Source organism: Varanus komodoensis, unplaced genomic scaffold (genome assembly GCF_004798865.1).
Source record: "Varanus komodoensis strain SLA01 unplaced genomic scaffold, ASM479886v1 scaffold36, whole genome shotgun sequence".
In the NCBI taxonomy this organism is placed as follows: Eukaryota; Metazoa; Chordata; class Lepidosauria; order Squamata; family Varanidae; genus Varanus; species Varanus komodoensis.
In genome coordinates this window covers 3517728-3538478 of record NW_025335873.1, presented here as the reverse complement: position 1 = coordinate 3538478, position 20751 = coordinate 3517728, and the positions used below count along the sequence as shown (strand labels likewise).

The following is a 20751-nucleotide window of genomic DNA, read 5'->3' as shown; positions in this document are numbered from 1 at the left end:
TTTTCTAACCCTAACCCTACCCTGGTACACACCCCTAACCCTAATATAGGTGTAAACTTCTACTGAAAAGAGGGCGAATTGGAAAAACCCTTCCTTGAGTAGCTTTTCCTGCCCTGCTCAGCTTTTCTGCCCATTCCTAACACATTCCAACCATCAAAACCATGCCAGGACACCTCGTTTTCCTAACCCTAACCCTACCCTGGTGACCACCCCTAACCCTAATATAGGTGTAACCACGAAAACAATGCCAGGACACCTCCTTTTTCTAACCCTAACCCTATTCTGGTGCACACACCTAACCCTAACATAGGGGTAGGATTTCATTGAAAAGAGGGCGATTTGGAAAAACTCTTCCTTGAGTAGATCTTCCTGCACAGCTCAGCATTTCTGCCCGTTCCTAACACATTCCATCCATCAAAACGATGCCAGGACACCTCGTTTTCCTATCCCGAACCCTACCCTGGTGAACACCCCTAACCCTAATATAGGGGTAAGCTTCCAATGAAAAGAGGGCGATTTTGAAAAAGCATTGCTTCCGTAGTTTCTTCTGCACAACTCACCATTTCTCCCCATTCTTAACACATTCCAACCATCAAAACCATGTAAGGACACCTCATTTTTCTAACCCTAACCCTACCCTGGTGCACACCCCTAATCCTAATAAAGGGCTAGTGATCTTGAACCTTTTAGAGACCTAGTTCCCAAACTGTAACCCAAAGCCCCCTTATTTATCGCAAAGTGGTAACACTGGAATAAAACATGAAAACTGAGGTATTAGCTTCGGAAAAACAACTCACAGCCAGTCACAGTATGTATATATATATCCTTGGCAGTGCACTGACTCGCCACGCGAAAGCTCGGACGAGTCATGGTTGAGTCGCGGCTCATGACGCCATCGCCTGGCGCCGCCATTCCTTTGTGAGCATGCGCATGGCCCCTGTGCGCGCCGTTATGCAATGCTCGGCTGCTGGGGCGACTTGGTTCGCGTGCCGACGGAGAGGGCTCTGCGTGCCCGCTGTGGCATGCGTGCCAAAGGTTGGCCACCACTGAACTAAGGTATGCAAAAACTTTCACAATTTCAGATTTCTCCAGTGTTGACGTTAAAAGGTGTGTAGTTCTGTAGTCATGATCTTTGTTTTCTTAACGTGCACCTAAAATATTGTTCATTTTAAATCCTTGGCTGCAGAGAAACAGAACCTAAGATTTAAATAGTGAAAGGCGATATAACAAAATCAGGCTCTTATGTTATAAACATACCCAAGAAATAAATCACTCGTTTACAGAAAACGTTTCCTTTCCAGTGTCAGTGTCCTTCACAGTTTTGCTCCCGAAGGAAAATTTACTTTGTCCAGATAACAAATGATAAAAGAGATCAAGGGATCACAACTTGTTCTCATGCCTTCAATTACTTCCACTATTTTGTCTTAAAGAATTTAGCTCATCTTATGCTGTACTTTATTGAAAGCAAGCCTTTGTCCATGTCTACCTGTCACTGCAATGACAGTGATCAAGAGGCTGCCAAAGGCAGCTAATTGCTGATGGTGCAAAGCAGCAAGTGCTGTATTTGAACCTATGTTCCGGCAATGCCCAACAGTCGCTTCTTTTTGTGAGGGGGCCATTGCACAGATAAATTTTATGCTGAAACAGTCTGAAATATTGACGGATTTATGGGCTTTTTTAAATGTAGCTGTACCATGGCAATTAATGAACGGAGGTGGAAATTGTTCTCTGTACCATCCTAACCAATAAGACTGATTTTGCAAACACTTACCTCCTATCTGAAATGGCTTGAGGGTCTTACAACACTTCCAAATACCTAAAAGGGAGGCATACTGACCCAATGGCAAATGTATATCTATGTGGGTATCTGCTCTGCTTTTGCTAGAAAGTTGGGTGCATTTCGTGCAAATCTATGCATGCGTATTAAAAGGGGGAAACTTTTTTTCCAGGTTCCCTCAGTCCTCCCGCTGGAGACCGCTTCTCTCAACAGGGTGCCCCATGTTACCAAGATCGCCCTGGCCAGTAGTGGGGAGGGGGAAATGCCACCAGCAGCAGCGTGAAGAAAAGCTCTGCTTCTGTGTGACGTGCAGAAATGGTCCGGAGGGGACTGACTTTTCCAAATACTGTGCAGTGTCAACACGGCTCTTTGTTAACCCTTCCACCTAAATGGAAGTGCCTTAAATGAAGATGCATTTGAAGAAATAGGGATGAACATCTTCCAATGATGATGAATGGATGTCTAAAAAGCAGAAAGGTGAAAACAAAGTCAATATTATTTTTAGCAATGCTGAAGAAAATGCATCTGTCTGCCAGGAACGTTGGGGCTCACACAACTCTTGCCTACGCTGTATTTATTTGGTGTGGGAGGGCGCTAACGGGCACTCCGTGTGCTCAACATATTGGATGGAGTGGGGTGCGCATGGCATGACCTAGGTATGGAAAAGGGAAAGGCGGCATTCCAAGGACGCAGTGTTGCAGCTCTCAGGGAGGCAAAACTTTACCTGGTGCTCCCTGCAATTATTTATAAATAAAAATGATTTATAAATAAATAAATGATTAAGAAATTACTGTTCTAATGAAAAATGAGGACCCATGCCCAGCTATGGGTTGTGATACGAAGCTTCTAAAGTTTCATATCGCAATAAATTTTTCAAAACCCCGAATCCCACATTTATTGTAGGTTCATAACATCTGCAGTTCAGCTTAATGAAAGGAAGGGAACGCCATTCCTTTCTCTTTGGGCATGCTGTTCTCCCATTTTAGAACTGCTTTCTCAGAAAGACCAACCAGTTTTGAGCAGATTAAAAAAACAAAAAACTGCAAAACTCAAGGCAAAGAGAAGATGTCAGTGGGGTTTTGGCAGCTGTGGGGAAGGGGAGGATTAGGAAGTGGCCCTGAAATGAAAAGGGCAGAATGTACATAATAAAGTCAATTCTTGGAATGGCTGGAAGAAGTGATGATGGTGATTCTGCTGCTTCAAGGTCATTAGAAGAGGCCTTTGAGAGACACTAGACCAAAACAAAGGACACTAAAGAGATTGAGGCGCTACTGGCTTGTAGTAAATGATCAGCTACTAAACAAAGCTATTTACTAGTAACCATGGCCACATCTGAAACAAACTGCATAACTAAATGTCAGGGTAATTGTTTACATGGAAAATGATGCTTTCCTCTGAATCAAAAACGCAGGAAGTTCCATGCAGATGACATCATGGAACGCGCGGCACCCCGCAGCATACACACGTTCAGGCATCTTTGCAGCGTCCCCTCCTGCCCCCTTCTCACTCTTACGTGGCTGAGCTGTAATGAAAAGTATTTGTTGCCGTGCTTTCCAAGGGCCAGGCCTACAGAGCATGACTGGGCCAATTTCCACCTCATTGCAGTAATGCGATTCCTCAGGCGGGCGGGGTTGCTCTTTTGCATTCACAGGGGGGTGGCCGAGGTGAGGATTCTCTTGTCTGGAAGCATTATGGGGCCTCAGCAGTGATGTGGGTTCACAGAGTTTAGCCTGAAGAAATCCAAGAAACAAAAGCCCCTGTTTATGGAGCACTGCCTTGGAAAGCACAGGTCCTGCTCGGCAAAGTCCTTCCCCTCGTTATTGACCCCTGTGTGTAATGACAGGAGACAACACACAAACCCCCTTGATCCTCACTGGAGAGGCTCTTCAAAGTGTGCAGGCCAAACACTAGACAGCCGTTACAGTCCGCCTTGCGTGATGCTTCACAGGTGGGCCGTAATGACGACTCTGCTTTTGTTGCGCTGTTTCTCCGAGCGGCTTAGTGGCTGTGTTCACACGTCATGCTGGGCAGATGAGACTGGCTGAGTCTGGACAAAGCACTGAGCTCATTTGCTCCTCTTCCATACAACCAGGAGGGAGAATATATCGGCACTTGGCTTCACTTTCTCCAGTGCCAGATCTGTAAAAACAAACCAGTCTGTCCCACAGTGCAGGGTTCACTGCTGCCCCAGTCGATCGATCGATCCATCTATAGTCAGGCCGACGGACCGAACCCCGCAACTGAGGGCGCCCATCCTATGGCTGCGGCTGCTTCCTGGTAATTTGGGATCCTAGCTTGCCCTTGAAAATTTGCTCTGTATTCTGTAGCAACTTCATCTCGTGTACTTTAATAGATTTTTCACAGTCAGGAAACAGACAGAAGAAGGGTAAGAAAACACAAGACGGCCACCAGCAGAAGGTTTTGCCTGGATCCCATCTAGAATGGTTGGCAATGGTGCCAGAAACCTTTGGAAACTCCTGTCCTATTCCACTCATACACTCCCTGTGTTTTCCCAATTTTCCCCCTCTTTTCTCTTATAGCAGAAAATGCACATAGTGCTTTCTGATAAGCAGTCCTAGAAATGCTCCATCTGGAAGCATCCAAAGATATCACCCTAGAGGAAATAAAGCATACAATGTCTTTTGAGAAACGTGTCGTGGAGGTTGATTTAGTCAGGAGAACAAGGGTCCTGAAGCTGAAGCATACAATGACTTTCTAACTCATGTTTCTGCACCTAAATAAACACACTCAAAAACATGTAGCAAATGAAACCGTTTCATCAACGCTGAGATTACCTCTGTGAAAAAAAAAACAATGAAGGTGAAGTGGGCATTACTGTTTGCTTAAAATTGTATTTTTTAAAATGTTCCAAACAAAAAGGCCAAGCAGCATTGCATAGGACCTAGAGGCAAGAGAGCTGAGAAACACAGAACATTGCTGGAAATATGGTGAAGTTTTCGCAGAGATTATAATTCTTTAGCTGTCCTCTACACTTAAGGGCTATCAGATGCTGGGAACTTAAACAATTTTGCTCTGTATTACATTCAAACATTCTCTGGGGGAAAAAATGCTCAAGTGTGTGTTCCCAAACCCTCCGTCTGCTGGCTGTTATACTCATATTGGACATCTTTTAGTCTACAATACAGGAACACAGATGGGCTTCCTCCATCATCTCTTGACTGGAAAATATGACCGACTGAAACCTTCTAAAGGATGTCCAAATACGCATTCTCCCTCAATCCACAAATTTCTGTGACAGAATGAATGATCTCAGTGCATGCCAAGAGAATTCTGAAACTTGTAGAAGTTTAGGTAGATGGTGCAAACCCTGGAATTTGCCACTCGTGAATAGTAAGAAACTCTGTGAGAAGCATTCAGAATTTAGTACAGAAGGTAAGCAGGAAAAAACCGGAATGTCAGCCACTAAGTTTAAAAAAAAAACCCCACTCTGTTGTGAGAAAGTACTTTTGTCCCTTATCCACCACTTGGTCTGATTTATGGAAAGCTTTTTGGCAGCAGGCAGACGGCCCGTTTTCTCCAACATTTCAAAGCCAGAAATGCTGGAGAATAAAGCTGTTTTTACTGAACTTCACAGAGGCACAAGACACGGAGAAGAAAATCACACATCCGTGGAATGGTATTTAGTGGGCTGAATGCTGGCTTGTGCTGAAGATGGTTATTGGGGTTTGAACAGAGTCCTTATTTCTGCTGTCACTGACAAGCAGCCTACAGACTGCTCTACAGCGGACCCAAAGAAGCTGCCACTCACCTTAACCGATTACGGTGACCGAGTATCACACAAGAACCCTATGGTGTGTCTGTAAAGGACGGCAGCTTAAAATACAGGGAAGCATTTCAAACCGTCTGTTTTTCCAGCCGTTACTTGTACTGCTGAAGATGCAGATTCCGTGAGGTTGCAAGCGTGTTGCACAAGCTGAAAGACTTAATTTACACTAGAAATAAATGAACCTCACACAGAGCTTTTATACATGCAGTTTGTGGCTACACAAAAACCAGATTTACTTGGCACTTACATTATTAGTTGCTACTCATTCTGTCAAGGCACCCTAACACAGAGACAGTGGGGTGGAATGGGGTTTAGGCAAGGCAAAGCTCTATTCTAATTTCATTTTAATTCCAGAATTCTATGTGTTAGTCTAGCCTTTCTTCTTAGCTCTATGCAGGTTTCTTGAACTCTGTGAGGGTAGAGAAAATAATATTTCTGAAAGAGGCCCCGTGTGTCCTGGAGGAATGACTGCAGGGGAGAAAACAAGACACCGTTCCTCCTCAAAGTTCAATGTTCACTAGGGAGAGGATACGGTAGGAATATCGGCCCCTCCACTGGACACTTTTCCATTTCGGAGGAATGTGACCTGGCTGACTCTGAGCAAAAGCCTGATGCAGAAGGGGCATGCTGACCCGCCACTTTAGAAATCTATAGTACGAAGCACGGAGGCAACTGAGAAACTCAGTGAAAAACAAGAACTTTCTCATCTCCCTATTTTCAACCGTCATTGAGATAAGCCCAACTGCACAGAAGATTTGAGCCTGAAGTTACTAACAGCTAAAACAGGGATTTGCAATGGAAATATCACAGGGCGCCTTAAAAAGTGTCTGCTTCAACTCCGGCTGTAACATATATGACCACACTGAAGATGTTTGTAATTGTGGCAACTTCTAGCTGAATCTTTCCTGTTTAATGGGTTGGTCCCAGTATCACATCATATGAGCAACTCTGCTTAAACAGCATGTTTCAGGAATTTGTTTAGTTTTCGCAAATGTCCAGTCCTGAATTCCGTTTAACCACATTTTTATAGTCCTGGGAGTGCTGGTCAAGTAATGGGCACTAAAAACATACAGACCAATACAAAAAAATCGATCGTATTCATTGTCTTGCTGGTAGGAGATTAAAGCTTTCCAGCTGAGCAAGGACCTACAGTTGGCTGTAAGTCTACCAAACCTTGCTGCTTCATGCCAGACCCAGATGGTAAATCTAATGGGAACATGGAGCTACAGCAGCATTCCCAAAAGCCATTGTGGCCAACTCAACCAAAGCTATTATGTAAAAGGAGAAAAAGGGTCATGGAGAGGAGAGTGCCAAGCCAGGCCACACCAGATGCTCCTACCAAGAGGTCATTATGGTGAAAAATGAGGCCTCTTCGGGAGCGGCCCTTTTCAGTTCAGTCCTGTCATGTCTCCTAAACTGATGCACTCTTGACTCTGAGGCTGGAGCTTCTGGATTCCACTACGCTCAAGGATCCTGCTTCAGCGTTTCTCCCCGAGTTGCTTGCCATTTCAATCTGAAAGTATTTAAAAGTATTCCTATCTGTTGTTACACGCCATCAAATAGTCTCCGGCTTACGGCAAGCCCATGGAAGCAGGCCCTCCAAGCGGCTCTCCCCCAGGCAGCTCCGCTCGGCTCTTGCCAAGGCCGTGGCTTCCTGTGTGGCGTTGATCCCTCTCGCTGTCGGTCTTCCTCTTCTTCTGCCTTCAACTTCTAGCTGCTGCTGCTTTCCCTCAACTTTTCCAAGACGCCATGTAGCGAGTCTGGCTTTCTCAAGATATGCCCAAAGCTCGGCAGCTTCAGTTCAGTCATTTTTGCTTCCAGAGAAAGTTCTGGACTCACAGGTTCATCTTTCTGTCAGCCCAGCGGATTTGCAAAGCTCTCCTCCAGCACTGTGTTTCAAATGCACCCATTTTCATCCCATCCGCTTCCTTCGCTGTTCAGTTGCACACCTGTCCACCGTGGCCAGGAATACAACAGTGCTGGCGGTCTTTCCTTTGGTCTCCAGTGAAACATCCTGACACTTGATCTTGCTTCATTGCTACCCTTCCAAGTCTTCTAATTTCTTGGCTGCTGTTTCCCTTTGAATTGACTATTGAGCCAAGATATGCAAAGTCTTTCACAATTCCAATTTCTTCATTGTGGACAAAGTTGTATAATTCTTCTGTAGCGATGCTTTTTGTTTTCTTAATGTTCAGTTGCAGCCCTACTTTCTTCTTTCACTTTCATTTCAATCATTGCTTTTATTGTTTTATTACCGCTTTCTGCCAATAATATGGTATCACCTGCATATTTGAAATTACTGATGTATCTTCTGTCAATTTTCACTCCTCCTTCCTAAGATCCTGATTCAGCTTTCCTTATGATGCATACAGATTGAACTGATAAGGAATTAAAATACACCCTTGTCTGATGCCTTTGCCATTGGAAATGATTCTGTCTCCTCGTATTTTGTTTGAATGGTACCTTCTGGTCCACAATTTAGGTCATGCATCACAATGGATTAGTGCTGAGGCACTTGTTTCTTTCAGAATCATCCATAGTTTCTCATGATCCATGCAGTCGAAGGCTTTGCAATGAAGTACAGGTAGATCTTCTTCTGAAATGCTTTGGTGTGCTCCAGCTGTCAGTGTATATTTGTGATTTGACCTCAAGTGCCTCTTCCTTTTCAGAATCCAGCTTTAACGCCAGGCATTTCTTACTCCACACAGGGTAGAATTCTTTGCTGTAACACCTTGAGCACCACTTTGCTTGCAAAGGAAATTAGCACAAAGGTTTTCAAGTTGCTGCATTTGTTGACCTCTCCTTGCTTGGGGACTGGAATGTATTTCGAACATTTCCAGTCTCTGGACCATTGTTTTGTTTCCCTTATTTGTTGGCTTATTCTTGTTAGTTTTTGGACCAATTCAGTTTTTGCAGACTGGAATGGCTCTATTGGTACCCTGTCTACTCTGGTGCTTCATATTCTTTCTGAGCATGTCCAGAGCAGCATTCACTTCACTTTCTAACATTACAGGTTCTTCTTCATGGGATTCCCCTTCAAAAGAGTCTGTTTTTAATCTCTTCTCTATAGTTTTTCCATACATTGCTTCCACCATCACTTTATCTTATTTTAGTCACATGGTACATTCTCCTGTTGGGTTTTCAGTATTCCTGATTTAGGTTCGGATTTCTCTTTGATTTCTTGGCTCTGCCAAGAAATTCTTGTCTTTCCTCTGGCTGTTCTCTTCTGCAATTCCTGCAATGCAGCTTGAAATCTGCTCCTATATGAAGTGGCACCATGGTAAAATGCCAAGCTATGTAGGAGCTTTATGCTTGCAAGCCTCCAAATCTCCCCTTTATTAAAAGCAACGCAGGAGGCTGGTCTGGAGCAATGCTATGGCACGGGGAGAGAGTGATTTAAACTTCTGCCTTGCTGATGTGCTGCTCCCTTCCCCGCCCCCAAGAAAGTATAAATGTGGGAAGAAGCTGTCTTGGTGGCAAGCCACCGTAACCGTCACACTTACAAGACATTTCTGAGCAATCAACACAGATTACTGGGTGCATACGGAGTCTTTGGGTGAGGGTCACACTACTTTAGCCAACTGCATGCATCTTTTCTTTGACATTTTCTTTACTGTTTTAATACCAGCACAGAACAGACGCTTAATCTAAAACCAACACTCAAAAGCAGTGATGAGCAACCCAGTGGCTAAACCCAAGGACTGGTCCCTGGAACAGATATCAGCTCTGCCCCCGTATCCACTAAGGCAGGCTGGATTCTTACCAGCTTACCTACAATGCAAGTAACTCCAGAGGCTGCTTCATTTCCGCCGTCGACAACGTAACACAAACCACCTCTTGCCAGCACTGCCCTTCCATGCTATGAAGATATAAGTGAGCACAAGCGGACATAAAAATGGCAATCAGAGGGAGAACGTTTCACTCTCCCGGGACAGTCTGCTGTTGCCCCGACAGTCACCACGCTTCAACAAAGAGTTCAACCGGGGGCTCTGGCATGAAATCGCTGACACAGAATTCAACCAGTTTTATTCTACTGAACTTAGACTTAATTAACTTGGACTTAATTGGAATTGTGGGTTTCTCTCTCACAAAGGGTATTGACGTGAGTTATCCTCACCAGTGACAATGCTTGTGAATAGTCCACTCCATCCTTCCTTTGTATACATTTGGGTTTTATATATAAATGTTGCAGAACTGTTACAACTAATTTTTATTCAAGGCATTTTTCCCTCTGTGTGTCTGTGTTATACGTATGCCATCCCTATAGGCTTGGTGCATAGACTTTAGTTCACAAAGTATATTAGTCTTTAGGTGCCACAATAGATTTCTTGTATAACGCTGGTGATTTGCTGTGTACTGATGTGAAGTCATTAGCACAATCTGAAAACAGCCTCCGTGTACAGAAAAGCACAGAGAAAGGTTGCAGTCAGAGGCAGACAGATTTTTAAAATTTAAGTTAACTTTTCTTCTCGCAAGAAGCATATTCAAACAGTTTCTCTTCCGTTAATTTTTTTAAAAAGGCAAACCTGCTCAGACCATCAACTGAGATGCTTTTCCCTGCCTCACACGAACATCTCAGGGCAAGGGCTTAGCTCTGCCAACATGGGAAAAAAGGAAAACCAATGCATCAACAGTTTTAGGAAAAAATAAATAAAACGCCACTCTAGGATAATGGCTACCATGCCATTTTGCACGTCCCGATTTGTTTAGTCTGCTTTAGGGACATACTCATACGGCCTCTCATGTTTCAAAGCAAACTCGTGAATTAGGAAATGAGAACTCCTGGGTGCGCGCTTTCCACTTTTCCACGAGCATCACAGAAACGGGATACAGGCATCCCTCAGGAATATGAATGGAAGCTCACGAGCAAGCACGGAAAACGAACTCTGCAGCTCCGCAGAAAACCGTTATTTCCTCCCCAGATTCATTAGGAATTCTGGATTTCAACCACAGGGGCTTGCTGTCATGAAAGACGGCTCACAACATAACAGCCTCTGGGAGAGAAACCCGATGCATGCGTGTCACAACCTTCGTCAGTGCCCAGACACAGGGCATTTTTGTCCCTTCGAAACCTATGATGCTTCTGGTTTTCTTCCACTGCTGGTGGACGGTTGAGATGAAACTGTTTAGAATTAGCATTTCCCTTGTTACATAAACTGGTTACAACCCAAAGGCCACTTACTGTGGGATAGAATTTGAATCATTCCATAGACTTCAACAGAATCAATTTTGGCAAAAGAAAAAATTAGTCACAGGACTTTTATGGAAAGTAAACAGTGAATCACAGGAAACGGCAGCTACAGCCTTGATTTGCCTTTGCAATGTTGACTATTTAGAAACACAGAAACTGAGTGAGTCAGAAGGGGCCTCCTGGGCCATCTAGTCTGACCCCCGGCTCCAGCCAGCTCCACTCAGGACAAGCCTACCATGTGCATTGAGTCCTGGCCACCTCATCACTATGGTGTGCAGTCTGAGAAGTCTTGCCCCTGTATATTCATATGCTCTGCAGGATAGCGCGATTTCACGCCCTGTAGCAGAGATGTTTTACCACTACAAGTGAAGCTCTTGTGGGCAGCCCAGAGTCACACAGTATGGAAATTACTAATATCAGCATCACTGGAGGAAACCGAAGACATCATCTACTGTATTTTACATGCCATTTCCTGGAAGCAGCCTCTGAGGGCGTCTTACTCCGAGTCTGCCTGTGGAAGACCCCACGGGTGTGGACGTTTGCTTAGCCACGTCGACCCAGAAGGTAAATACGGCACAGTCAGAACACACCATGGCAACCCGGCCGGAATCCTGCTTCAGTGGCAAGATATGGTATGACATGCCCAAACGTATCGGGTGAAAGCGGCATGCCCGGTGGCACGTTGCCTAGCATGAGCGAACCTTTGTGAAATACGTATCAATCGTGCAGGAGTTCACTTAACGGAGTTTACCGAACGGGCTACAACAGTACGAAAACTTGCAGGTTGGCATGGCTACAGCTGCACTGCAAACTAAACTGAGCAGAGCAACACTGCTTTTCCACGCAAGAGTTGTCTAGACAGGCCCACAGTGAAAGAAGAATATTTATGAGATGATGCAGGCATGTCAAGAGACTGATTTACTTTCTGATATCTTGCTAGGTGCTGATAAAAAATAGGGATGTGCGTCAAAACCCAAAGTCATCAAGCTGCCACAGCTTAGAGAAAGAATTTATTTTCCCTTGCAACATCATGAACCTTTATGTACCCAGCCTGTGGGTTTTTTAAAAAGCCATCTCCAGGCCATGGGAGGCACAGTGGAAACCATCTGACAAAGAAGCTTTGAAGCGATGCCACCCAGGAGGACAGTCCCTGGCAGTCTCCAGCGTGGTGACTAAGGCCGGAGGAGGTGGAGAGCCCAACGGACGAATTGGGCTCCTTTGTCAAACTGTCCAGGCTGGGCCCGGAGACACTTGGGATTTGCTGCACAGCTTCCTCTGTGTGTGTGTGTGTGTGTGTGTGTGTGTGTGTGTGTGCGCGTGCACGCACACACGCACATAAAACCTGGGTGGGGAGAAGGGGGTGGATCAAAGGTCTGGCTGGAGTGCTCAAAAGGAGGTGCACTGGGCCCAGGTGTCAAGAATAAAGGCTCTTTTGGCTATCTGGGCTTGAGAGCAAAACTGCATAATTTCAAGGCTTGTTTTTGCTTTGCTTCGTTTTGCTTCTTCCAAGCCACTCGAGTTGCTCAGTAAGCTGGCAGGCTGAAAGCCCACTGGGTGGGGATGCCTTGCTGGTGCCTGCAAATCGATATAAAAAACCTCGTATTATACAAAGAGGGGGCTTTCACTGTAGGTAAGCCAACATCTCTAGACATACACATTAGATTCTCAGAGGAGATCTTTCTTAGGGTTGCTGCTTTCCTGCCCACTGCACACACATCCCCTTTCCCTCTGCATGTGCATTACAAATCCACCAGGCCCAGCAGCTCTCTCCTTGCAGCACAGCGAGGGAAAGACTGCAGGAGACGACCTGCGGAAATGGGGACGAACGACTTGACTCGACTCGCAGCAAGATGCCAGAGTAGGTGGACTTTGGTACCTTCTGAATCTAGAATTCTGCTGGAAGTCCCTGATTTGGAAGATTCATGCAGAGATGCTTTTCAAAAAGTTATCCTATCATGCAGAGTAACTTGCAGTAATACTGTCGTTGGTGGATGCCAAGAAGAGCACACAGGGAATCGGCAAATTGCCCCATGAAGACAGTCTGGGACCAGAGTTGTTCTCAGGCAGCTTAGCAAGTGAGCCTAGTCGGTCTTTGAGAAACAAGAACAGCACCTGGATCTGGACCCCAGTCAATGCTGATCGACTGGTTTTAGGAATAGCTAGAGGCACTTCAACTAAGCAGAATATGGCAAACATGTCCTGTATGATCCCTCTGGTTTCTTAAAGTTGAGGGTTAAATTTGAACGGAGAACTGCTGTTCACTGATATCCGACGAAACCTCTATCCATGAGTGTAGCGTTAGTAATTTTGGGGTAGATGAGTCATGCAAGCCTGTGGCCTGGGAAAGCACTGAAAGAAAACTGAAAGACAAACGCTGATTTCTCTTATGCTAGCGATTAATGATGAAGGACACGCAGCAGGTATGTGCTCTTCCTTCTTGAGCTAACGGTGAATGAGACGGTGTAGCTCATTTCAAATCAAAGGTCCATGTTTTGTTAAATCACCAGTTGCTAGGAAATGACACTATAAATATGTAAAATGGGTCACCTGTAACGCCACTGATGATATTCCTGCAGGTATAGATTCTATACTTCCCCTCCCATTCCGACCCCACCAGCACAACACACAAAGATCTACCCAAATCTTGAACCGTTTGCCAGCATGCCTGTTTACAAATAGAGGATTCTGACACACGCATGTGTCCCCTAAGGAAAGCTGACTTGTTAAGAAGAGGCAGCTACATTTTGATTACATTATCGATATTATGAGGTTATCTGTATAAAGCCCATAATTATGAATGTATAAAATGAATAATTCATGTATTTTGTATACATTTGGCCGTAATGGACCATATCATAAAAACTGCCACAACACCAAGACGGCCGGCTGGTGAACATTTAAAATTACCCTACAAATAACCAGAGAATGCTGATGATCCCACACAAATGTGAATACTGAAAAAGCAGAAATGCAAACGCCTGAAAAGCCAGAAGTCTGCTGTTGAATGTCCACACCAACTGCCTAAATGACATCGCCAGACTTCATGTTGGAAAATGAAAATCCGTTCTCAAGCAATTATCACATGGATGTTAAAAAAAAATCTCACCTCTTTGGTTGTCGACTGTTGTGCGCACGCACCCAGTCATCCCGGGGATCAAGTGATCCACCCATCTCTCTATCTAAGTGTGCCTCAGTCAATTATCACGCTTCTCAATTGATCTATACTGCGATAATGCAGTGAGCCTTTCTGAAAAACAGACCTCCAGCACACTAGCATTGCGACAAGTTGCCCCAGATATTTCATCAAGTCCCCATGGATACTGTGGCTTCTGACCCTTAGCTACAAATGAGAAATCGTTTCTCAGGCTGGGGGGTATGTTGCTGAAAGAAACCCAATGAGCAAGAGTGTGGGTGGTGTCTACAGAGAGATGGTGGAGAGCCTCTGGAGAAAGGCCCTCACACAGCAAATGCTGGTGAAAACGCGGGATTAAGTGCTGCAATGGCGTAGAGCGTTAAGTTCGCCAATAAACTTTTTCATACCTGCAAGATCTTCCTTTGACGATACCAGTCGTGGTGAGCTGTTTCCTGGCTCAATTCTTAGGGATAATCTGGAAGACAGAAATTGTAACATGTCAGGAGTTCAGCGGCTTATCGGGAAGCAATGGGATAAACTTGTTATTTTAGGTTATCAGCCGAAAGCAGGAAATCGAGCTTAGCTTATGCAGTTTTAGCATGTTTTGGATTCAGGTTATGTGTGCTGGAAGTATTAAGACCCTGTCATGTGAAACCCAACCATTTTTTTCACACTGTCAGAAAAAATCCCAGAGGAAACACTGACAAAGGCAAAGCCATTAATGTTGGGTAAGGCTTGAACGATAGACAGCCCTTCCTGTGCGCTGGCTCACCTTGCCTGCACCCTGGGAAGTGGTAATCGGTCAACCCAGTCTCCCAAACGGTGTTTCCTGGCACCAGGCAAGCGGGATATAAAGCGGATGCCTGCTAGGCGAATGGGCTGGGCCTTCTCACCCACGATGGGGTGGGAGTGGTGATCCTGGACCTTCTCCACTCCGGTCTCAAGTGCCTGCCTAACGGGGCTTCGCACATCACAAGGATGGCCCGCTCTCCTCGGCTGCCGCTATTTTGCCCTGCCGGGGCTCCCCCTTTTGCAGTTCTTTGTTGTCATCCATCCCTAGGACCCAGGATCAAGCAGCAGTGTTAGCTGGACAACAAAAAGGCTGCACATTGCTGAGAGAGAGAGAACTCTGGGTAGCTCCTGCATACGTGTGGAACAAGGGCTCGTCTTGGAGGGTGTGAGGGCTGCATGTGGTTTGCCAAACAAGCAAGCAGCAGCCAGAGAGTTTCTGGCGTCCACATGCCTGACGCAAGTCTCTACCCCACTGGATTAAGACGCCTGCTTTATGGCCCCCTCGAAGTGGGCTGCAAACTGGCACGCTCAGATGAAAGTTATTTTAACCGTGGGGATGGCCAGAAGTGCACAGGCAACGAAGATGAGAAGGGAGACACAAAAGGCAACGAATGCATTGGAACGAGCTGGCTCCGATTCCAGCTCCAAAGCACGAGCTTGCCATGTGTGCCGACCGAGGAAGGCGCATCTAGGAAATGCCTTTTTCCTCGCAACAAGCAGGCATTTCAGCCGCCTGAACATGGCCAGAGCTCCCAAGCCCGTTCTGTTCCTTCTCAGTTGCCATCGCCCCTCTGTAGAATCCCCAGTGGGATAAGAGGCAACTATTTATAGTTCTTTATGGAAACATTTTAATGCCACCTTTAAAGGTGAAAAACAACAACCGTAAGACAGCTTACAAAATAAAATCATGAAACAGGTATGCATAACAGTGGAATCAATTAATGCCCCTCTTTTAGTATAATTAAATACATATCTACTCAGTAGTAAGTTCCATAATGTCCAATTCTTGGCATGCTTACCTGGTTCTAAGTAAATGAGCGTGGGATTCTGCTGTAAGGCAACGTTTTTCGTTACAGGTGGGCAAGTAAAATCGATTTCTCCCAGGCAAAGAAAAACCCAGGGAGCCCTTCTGATGTGCTTTTGAGCAAGGACTCCAGGGAATCTGAGCCAGAAGCAGAAACACTCTTGGCTAAACTGTGCGTGTTTGGCTGTGTTGCGGTCCCGCTCCAGGACAAGAATGACAACGGCATTTGAAAAGAAGTTCTAGGACGTTGAAGTCATCCTCCTGCTCTTTCAGGATAATCTGATTCTTTCCAAAAAAGCTGAACTTGAGTTTTTTCTATCAGATAAAGATGCTAAGACCATGTACCAAGTAACCAGTTTCTGCAGGGCAAGGCTCAGGTTCAGAAAAATCTCACCTTTTTTTTGTTATTTATTTATTTAAAACATTTGTATGCCACTGGTTGTGCCATAGCATCTCCAGGCAGCTCACAACCAGAAATTAAAACCATGATATGTAGTTATGCATTAAAACCATGGTGTTTTATTATAAATCTATACATTTTATAAATTTAAACTGTAGCAAATTTCAGCAAAAGTTTTATTAGTATTAACATTAGTATTATCATTATGTACATGTTTGAGGCATTAAGTGTTTCAGTTGGGGGGCCTCAGTTATCTCAACTGTTAGTGTCCGTTACTTGCCTTTTTGTCTTTTGATCCCTTTCAAACTGTTATTTTAATTGGGGTAATGGAAAAGCATTCATTAAACTGTTATGCAGGCCCCCATTGGCTTATGCTGGTCTATGAAAGAAAGAAAGAAAGAAAGAAAGAAAGAAAGAAAGAAAGAAAGAAAGAAAGCAAGCAAGCAAGCAAGCAAGCAAGCAAGAAAGCAAGAAAGACAGACAGACACACACACACACACACACACACACAATCAGTCAATCCATCCATCCATCCTAGGGCACAGTGTCAATTTGCAAGACCTGGCAGAGCCCCATGAAAACCTTACAGAAATCTCGGTATTTGTCCATAGCTCCAAAATAAAACATTTAGGTCATGCCACCTGAAAAGGTAGAGCTGAAAAGGGTACAGAAAAGACAAGTACACTGATCTAAGAAAGATTACTTTATCTTTAGCTGAGAAAAGGGGTAAAGGGAGACATGACAGATGTGTACAAAATTATGCATGCTGAGGAAGACATGTTCCCTCTCTTCATAATGGAAGGAGTCATCCTACGAAACGGATTTTCGTGGTGCTTGGGATACCCAAAAGGAAGCACTTCTACACACATCATAGTACTTCCTAGTAAAATTATGGAATTTACTTCCATAAGATGATGGCCACCTATACAGGCAGCTTTAAAGGTGGTCGTACGGCAAGATGTCGCTTCAAAAGCAGATTAGGCAAACATCTGGAGGAGGAGGTTGCGACATGGGGGGTACGGGCACAGGCCAACTCCAGTAGCAGAAGCAGGATGTTCACACATGCCAGTGGCTGGGGAACACTGAAGGGGCCGTGCTGGGCACTCGGGTTTTACCTGGGGGGTTCCTGTGGGCAGCTGGACCGGACAGACTTCGGACAGCCCTTCTTATGTCCCTCTGTTGTATGTAATGGCACTGATTAGTGTACACTGCCCCGAGCGCTTGGCCGTTGCGCGGCACAGAAATGCAAGAAACCCACAAACAATTGTTTGGGTTAAAAAAAGGGAAACACACTTCTTTGGGAAAGTGAGCTGTGGTAAGACGACAATAAATCTAATCTACAGGGTGCTGTCCCGATGTGGCTAAAGGAGTTTTTGGACAAGCGTCGCTCCCAGCCTGCACTTTTAGACTAGATGTAATTAAATGTTCATCTTTTGGGAGTTTTCCAAAATGCACATAAGCAGTGCAACAGCATTCATAGCAGCTGTTCCAGCGACTGTCAGTTCATTGCCATGCAAATCTCCTTTTAACCTCATTTGGCTTTGGAGGCTGGCCTTTTCCATGCTATTCCAGATGTTTGCTTATTTATCCAGAAGGAATGGCTGTTTTCTTTATGGAAAGCTTTTAATTTTATGTCTCCTCTTGGAGCCACTACTGGGATGATTTTGGACAACCCCACCATTTTAGGGTGTTACCTAAGATTTAAGCAGTGAATAGGTGAGGCAGACCCTTGGAACGTCTAGCCCAGTACTGACAACACTGACTGGCAGCTGCTGTCCTGAGGTGGGGACAGTTTTTCCAGTCCTACTTGGGATGCCAGGAACTGAACTCGGGATCCTTTGCATTCAAAGTGTACGCTCTATCATGAGTTCTTCCACTGTGTGGGAAGCTAGGATTGCTAGATCTCTGCCCGCATCCCCATCAGGGACAGCCGTTCTCTTCTGCTGATGCAACCCTCGTTCCTGGCGAGGTGGATGCGTTTGAGTCTGGTATCTCTGCTCTGACCATTCCATCTTGGGTGTCCCTGCACTGCTTGCAGCTTCTCTGACCGCCCCCCCCCCCCCCCCCCCCCCCCCCCCCCCCCCCCCCACATTCAGGTATGCATCCAAGAGGAGGAAAAATTAGTAACCTGGGTTAATTTTTCCTTCCAATAAGCACAAGAACTTGAGTGGAAAAGTCTGAGGGAGAAAAGTTCAGCTCACTTAATGTGAGATGAATGTTGCATTATGGAAACACTTTGTTGGAACACTTGCAAATATATAAAGATAATGGCACGGCCTTTCCTCAGGCTGTTTCAATTTAGGAAGACAAAAAGATACGGAATGCTGTTGACAAATGAATGCATGTGAGAGATGCAGTGTGCGAGGCATGTTGGAAAGCTTGCGTCTGTTTCGGTGAGGTTCGCCCCCCTCCCACAGCGGCTGCCGAGGCCACTTCAGCTTCACTGTCATGATGCAGTTTAGTCAGGGACTAAACTTTTTGCAAAACAAAAAAGCAAAACAGGAAGGAAAAAAAATCTATGGAGAAACCATTTAGTATTTGATTTGGCAGTCGTCCTACTTGAACTTTTGGAGCTGAGGAAGCAGAATTCGGTTCCCAGACAGCTGTCCTGGTGAGGGACCGTCTCACACCACCCTCTGGCAAGTTGTCCTTCTATCATTTATGCTTAGAGTTCAACACATAAAAATTTGCTAAGTATTTGGCCGAGACACATCCCCAATCATGCCAGGCTACAGATTAAACGAAGAGGGAGTGTTACTGTGAAAATCTGCATGTGAGCTCAAGATCATGTTTCAGTATTCGCTTAACACCCTCTTTTTTTTAATGCCTATTTTTGGAGAGAATTTTGGGAGAGAAAAATGTACCATACATGGCATCAAGTTACTGCAGACAAAAGAAATAAGGGACCATTAGCTTCATTGCATGGCTCTATTCACCTAAAACGGAAGCATCTGTCTAAAGATGGGAGCCATTCTGGACTGGTGCGAGTATGGGAGACCTCATCTGCATGTTAGTTGGCGTAAACAAGTGTTCTGATAATTGCTGCTCAGTCACTTCTAAGTGGTGATACATCATGGGGTTTTAATATCAACTGCTTTATCAGGTACCAGCATCTTCCTGTGACTGTTCTTCAGTTTTAAATTGTTCATGACTTTTTGTATTAACATTTTTGTATTAGGTTTCTGTTTTGGAATTTTTGTGTTCTGGCTACTGGACAGTGCAGAAATGAAATTAAAAAGTGCGGGTAGAGCATGAACCTTGCTTCTAGCAGACACTCCCTGGATTCTTCACAGTAAAACAGAGGCCGGGGGAGAGCTCCTGGTCGTAATTCTGCACCCATCCTGTGCAACCCCGAGGAGCTGACCCTTCTGTTGTACTTTGGTACATGCAAAAAAGCAGCGGGAAGAGATAAAGCATGCCATCAGTGACCATCAAGGCGTTTGCTCCCATGGCTATTCTGAGAATGAAGTCTACAAAAGTGGAAAAGTAAACTGATGAGAAGCTGGGAGTGAAAGGTTTTAATTACTCTTCCTGTCATATACAGTGGTTAATTCTTAACTGTCCTGCATCTGTGGCCAATTTAACAAAGTAAAGGCCAAGGATTTCACATGGCTTCTGACTGGAAGTGCTAAAAGAGGTTGGAGATTACTGTAACTAACGGAACTCTAAATATAACCAACCATACATTTGCTACTTGGAAAAAAACAATTGGTGGACGGCTTGCTTTTTATACAACTCTTAATATCTGGAACACCGGCTGCTGAGGGCTTTCCCTCCCAGTGACAATCAACTTCTCCCTGTTTCCCTGACAACACTGGACATTTTGCTTTTCTTATAAAGGCCGTTTTTCCTCACTCCCCCACAATTCCCAATCCAAGTCTGGCAAGGATGTTTATGGAGCATTTCGGGGGGAAATCAGGTGCACTCTTTCTGCCCATCTCCCTTCCTGCGATGCAGAGGCATAGCAGCGATATCTGCTGCATCACCTGAGGAACACACCAATCATTATTATTATTTTGAGTAGATCCCCCCACCCTGCATATTTCTGGATTTAAAACCTGAGTGCCGGAGAACAGAGGGTCTTGCACATGTAAGCTCTTGACCCTGGGGAAGATTAAGCAATAGTTGGTCCCCTCTTCCAGGTTTACCGCACAGTGGAGGGAGGGGAGACAGGAAAGAACGTTGCTCACTGCAGAGAGGCAGCGTGCTTGTTTTATGTAGCTAGGATAAGCTTAAAGGCACTTTGTGGGAAAGCTGAAAGAGATTCACATTGCCGGGAAAGCAGTCAAGAAGGAGACAGTCCACCGAGCCCTGCCAATTTGCAGCTGTCAATTAGGGGCACGGAGGCTTGATTGTGTTTGAAACCTGGAGAATGAGGAATCCAACTGGGAGTCTGGAGACGAAAGAAATGGAAAGAAACGAATGTTCCAAGGTCAGCACTATTTCAAGGGCTGTATTGCTTACATAGGCACTGGCCGATGATTTGTTCTGCAGCTGTTCAGGGCACAGTCGAGGTAGAAAGAGAGAAACCGAAGCTTTCCGGGCAGGGCATACGAGCTACATTTAGCGCCCGAGTGGGGTTCTGTGCAGAGGAGTGGAGATCAGTCATACCCTAAAAATAATGATAAACCACAAGGCCTCCTTTTC

General features: G+C 45.1%; 1 protein-coding gene across 6 annotated transcripts in view; it reads right to left on the bottom strand.

Annotated features, from left to right (window-relative positions):
• Positions 1 to 20751, bottom strand: part of RALGPS1 (Ral GEF with PH domain and SH3 binding motif 1) — a 168654-nt gene that overhangs the window by 27266 nt on the left and 120637 nt on the right. For 5 of the 6 annotated variants that reach the window (XR_006415633.1, XM_044439835.1, XM_044439834.1 and 2 more), the window contains one exon: positions 14296 to 14363. Coding sequence is in view for 5 of the 6 variants with exons in the window: in XM_044439835.1 (XP_044295770.1) it covers positions 14296 to 14363 (68 nt within the window). In the remaining variant the exon portion in view is untranslated. Of the gene's footprint in view, positions 1 to 12037; positions 12331 to 14295; positions 14364 to 20751 lie in introns of those variants that run through there. The other variant, XM_044439838.1, reaches the window with a different exon arrangement.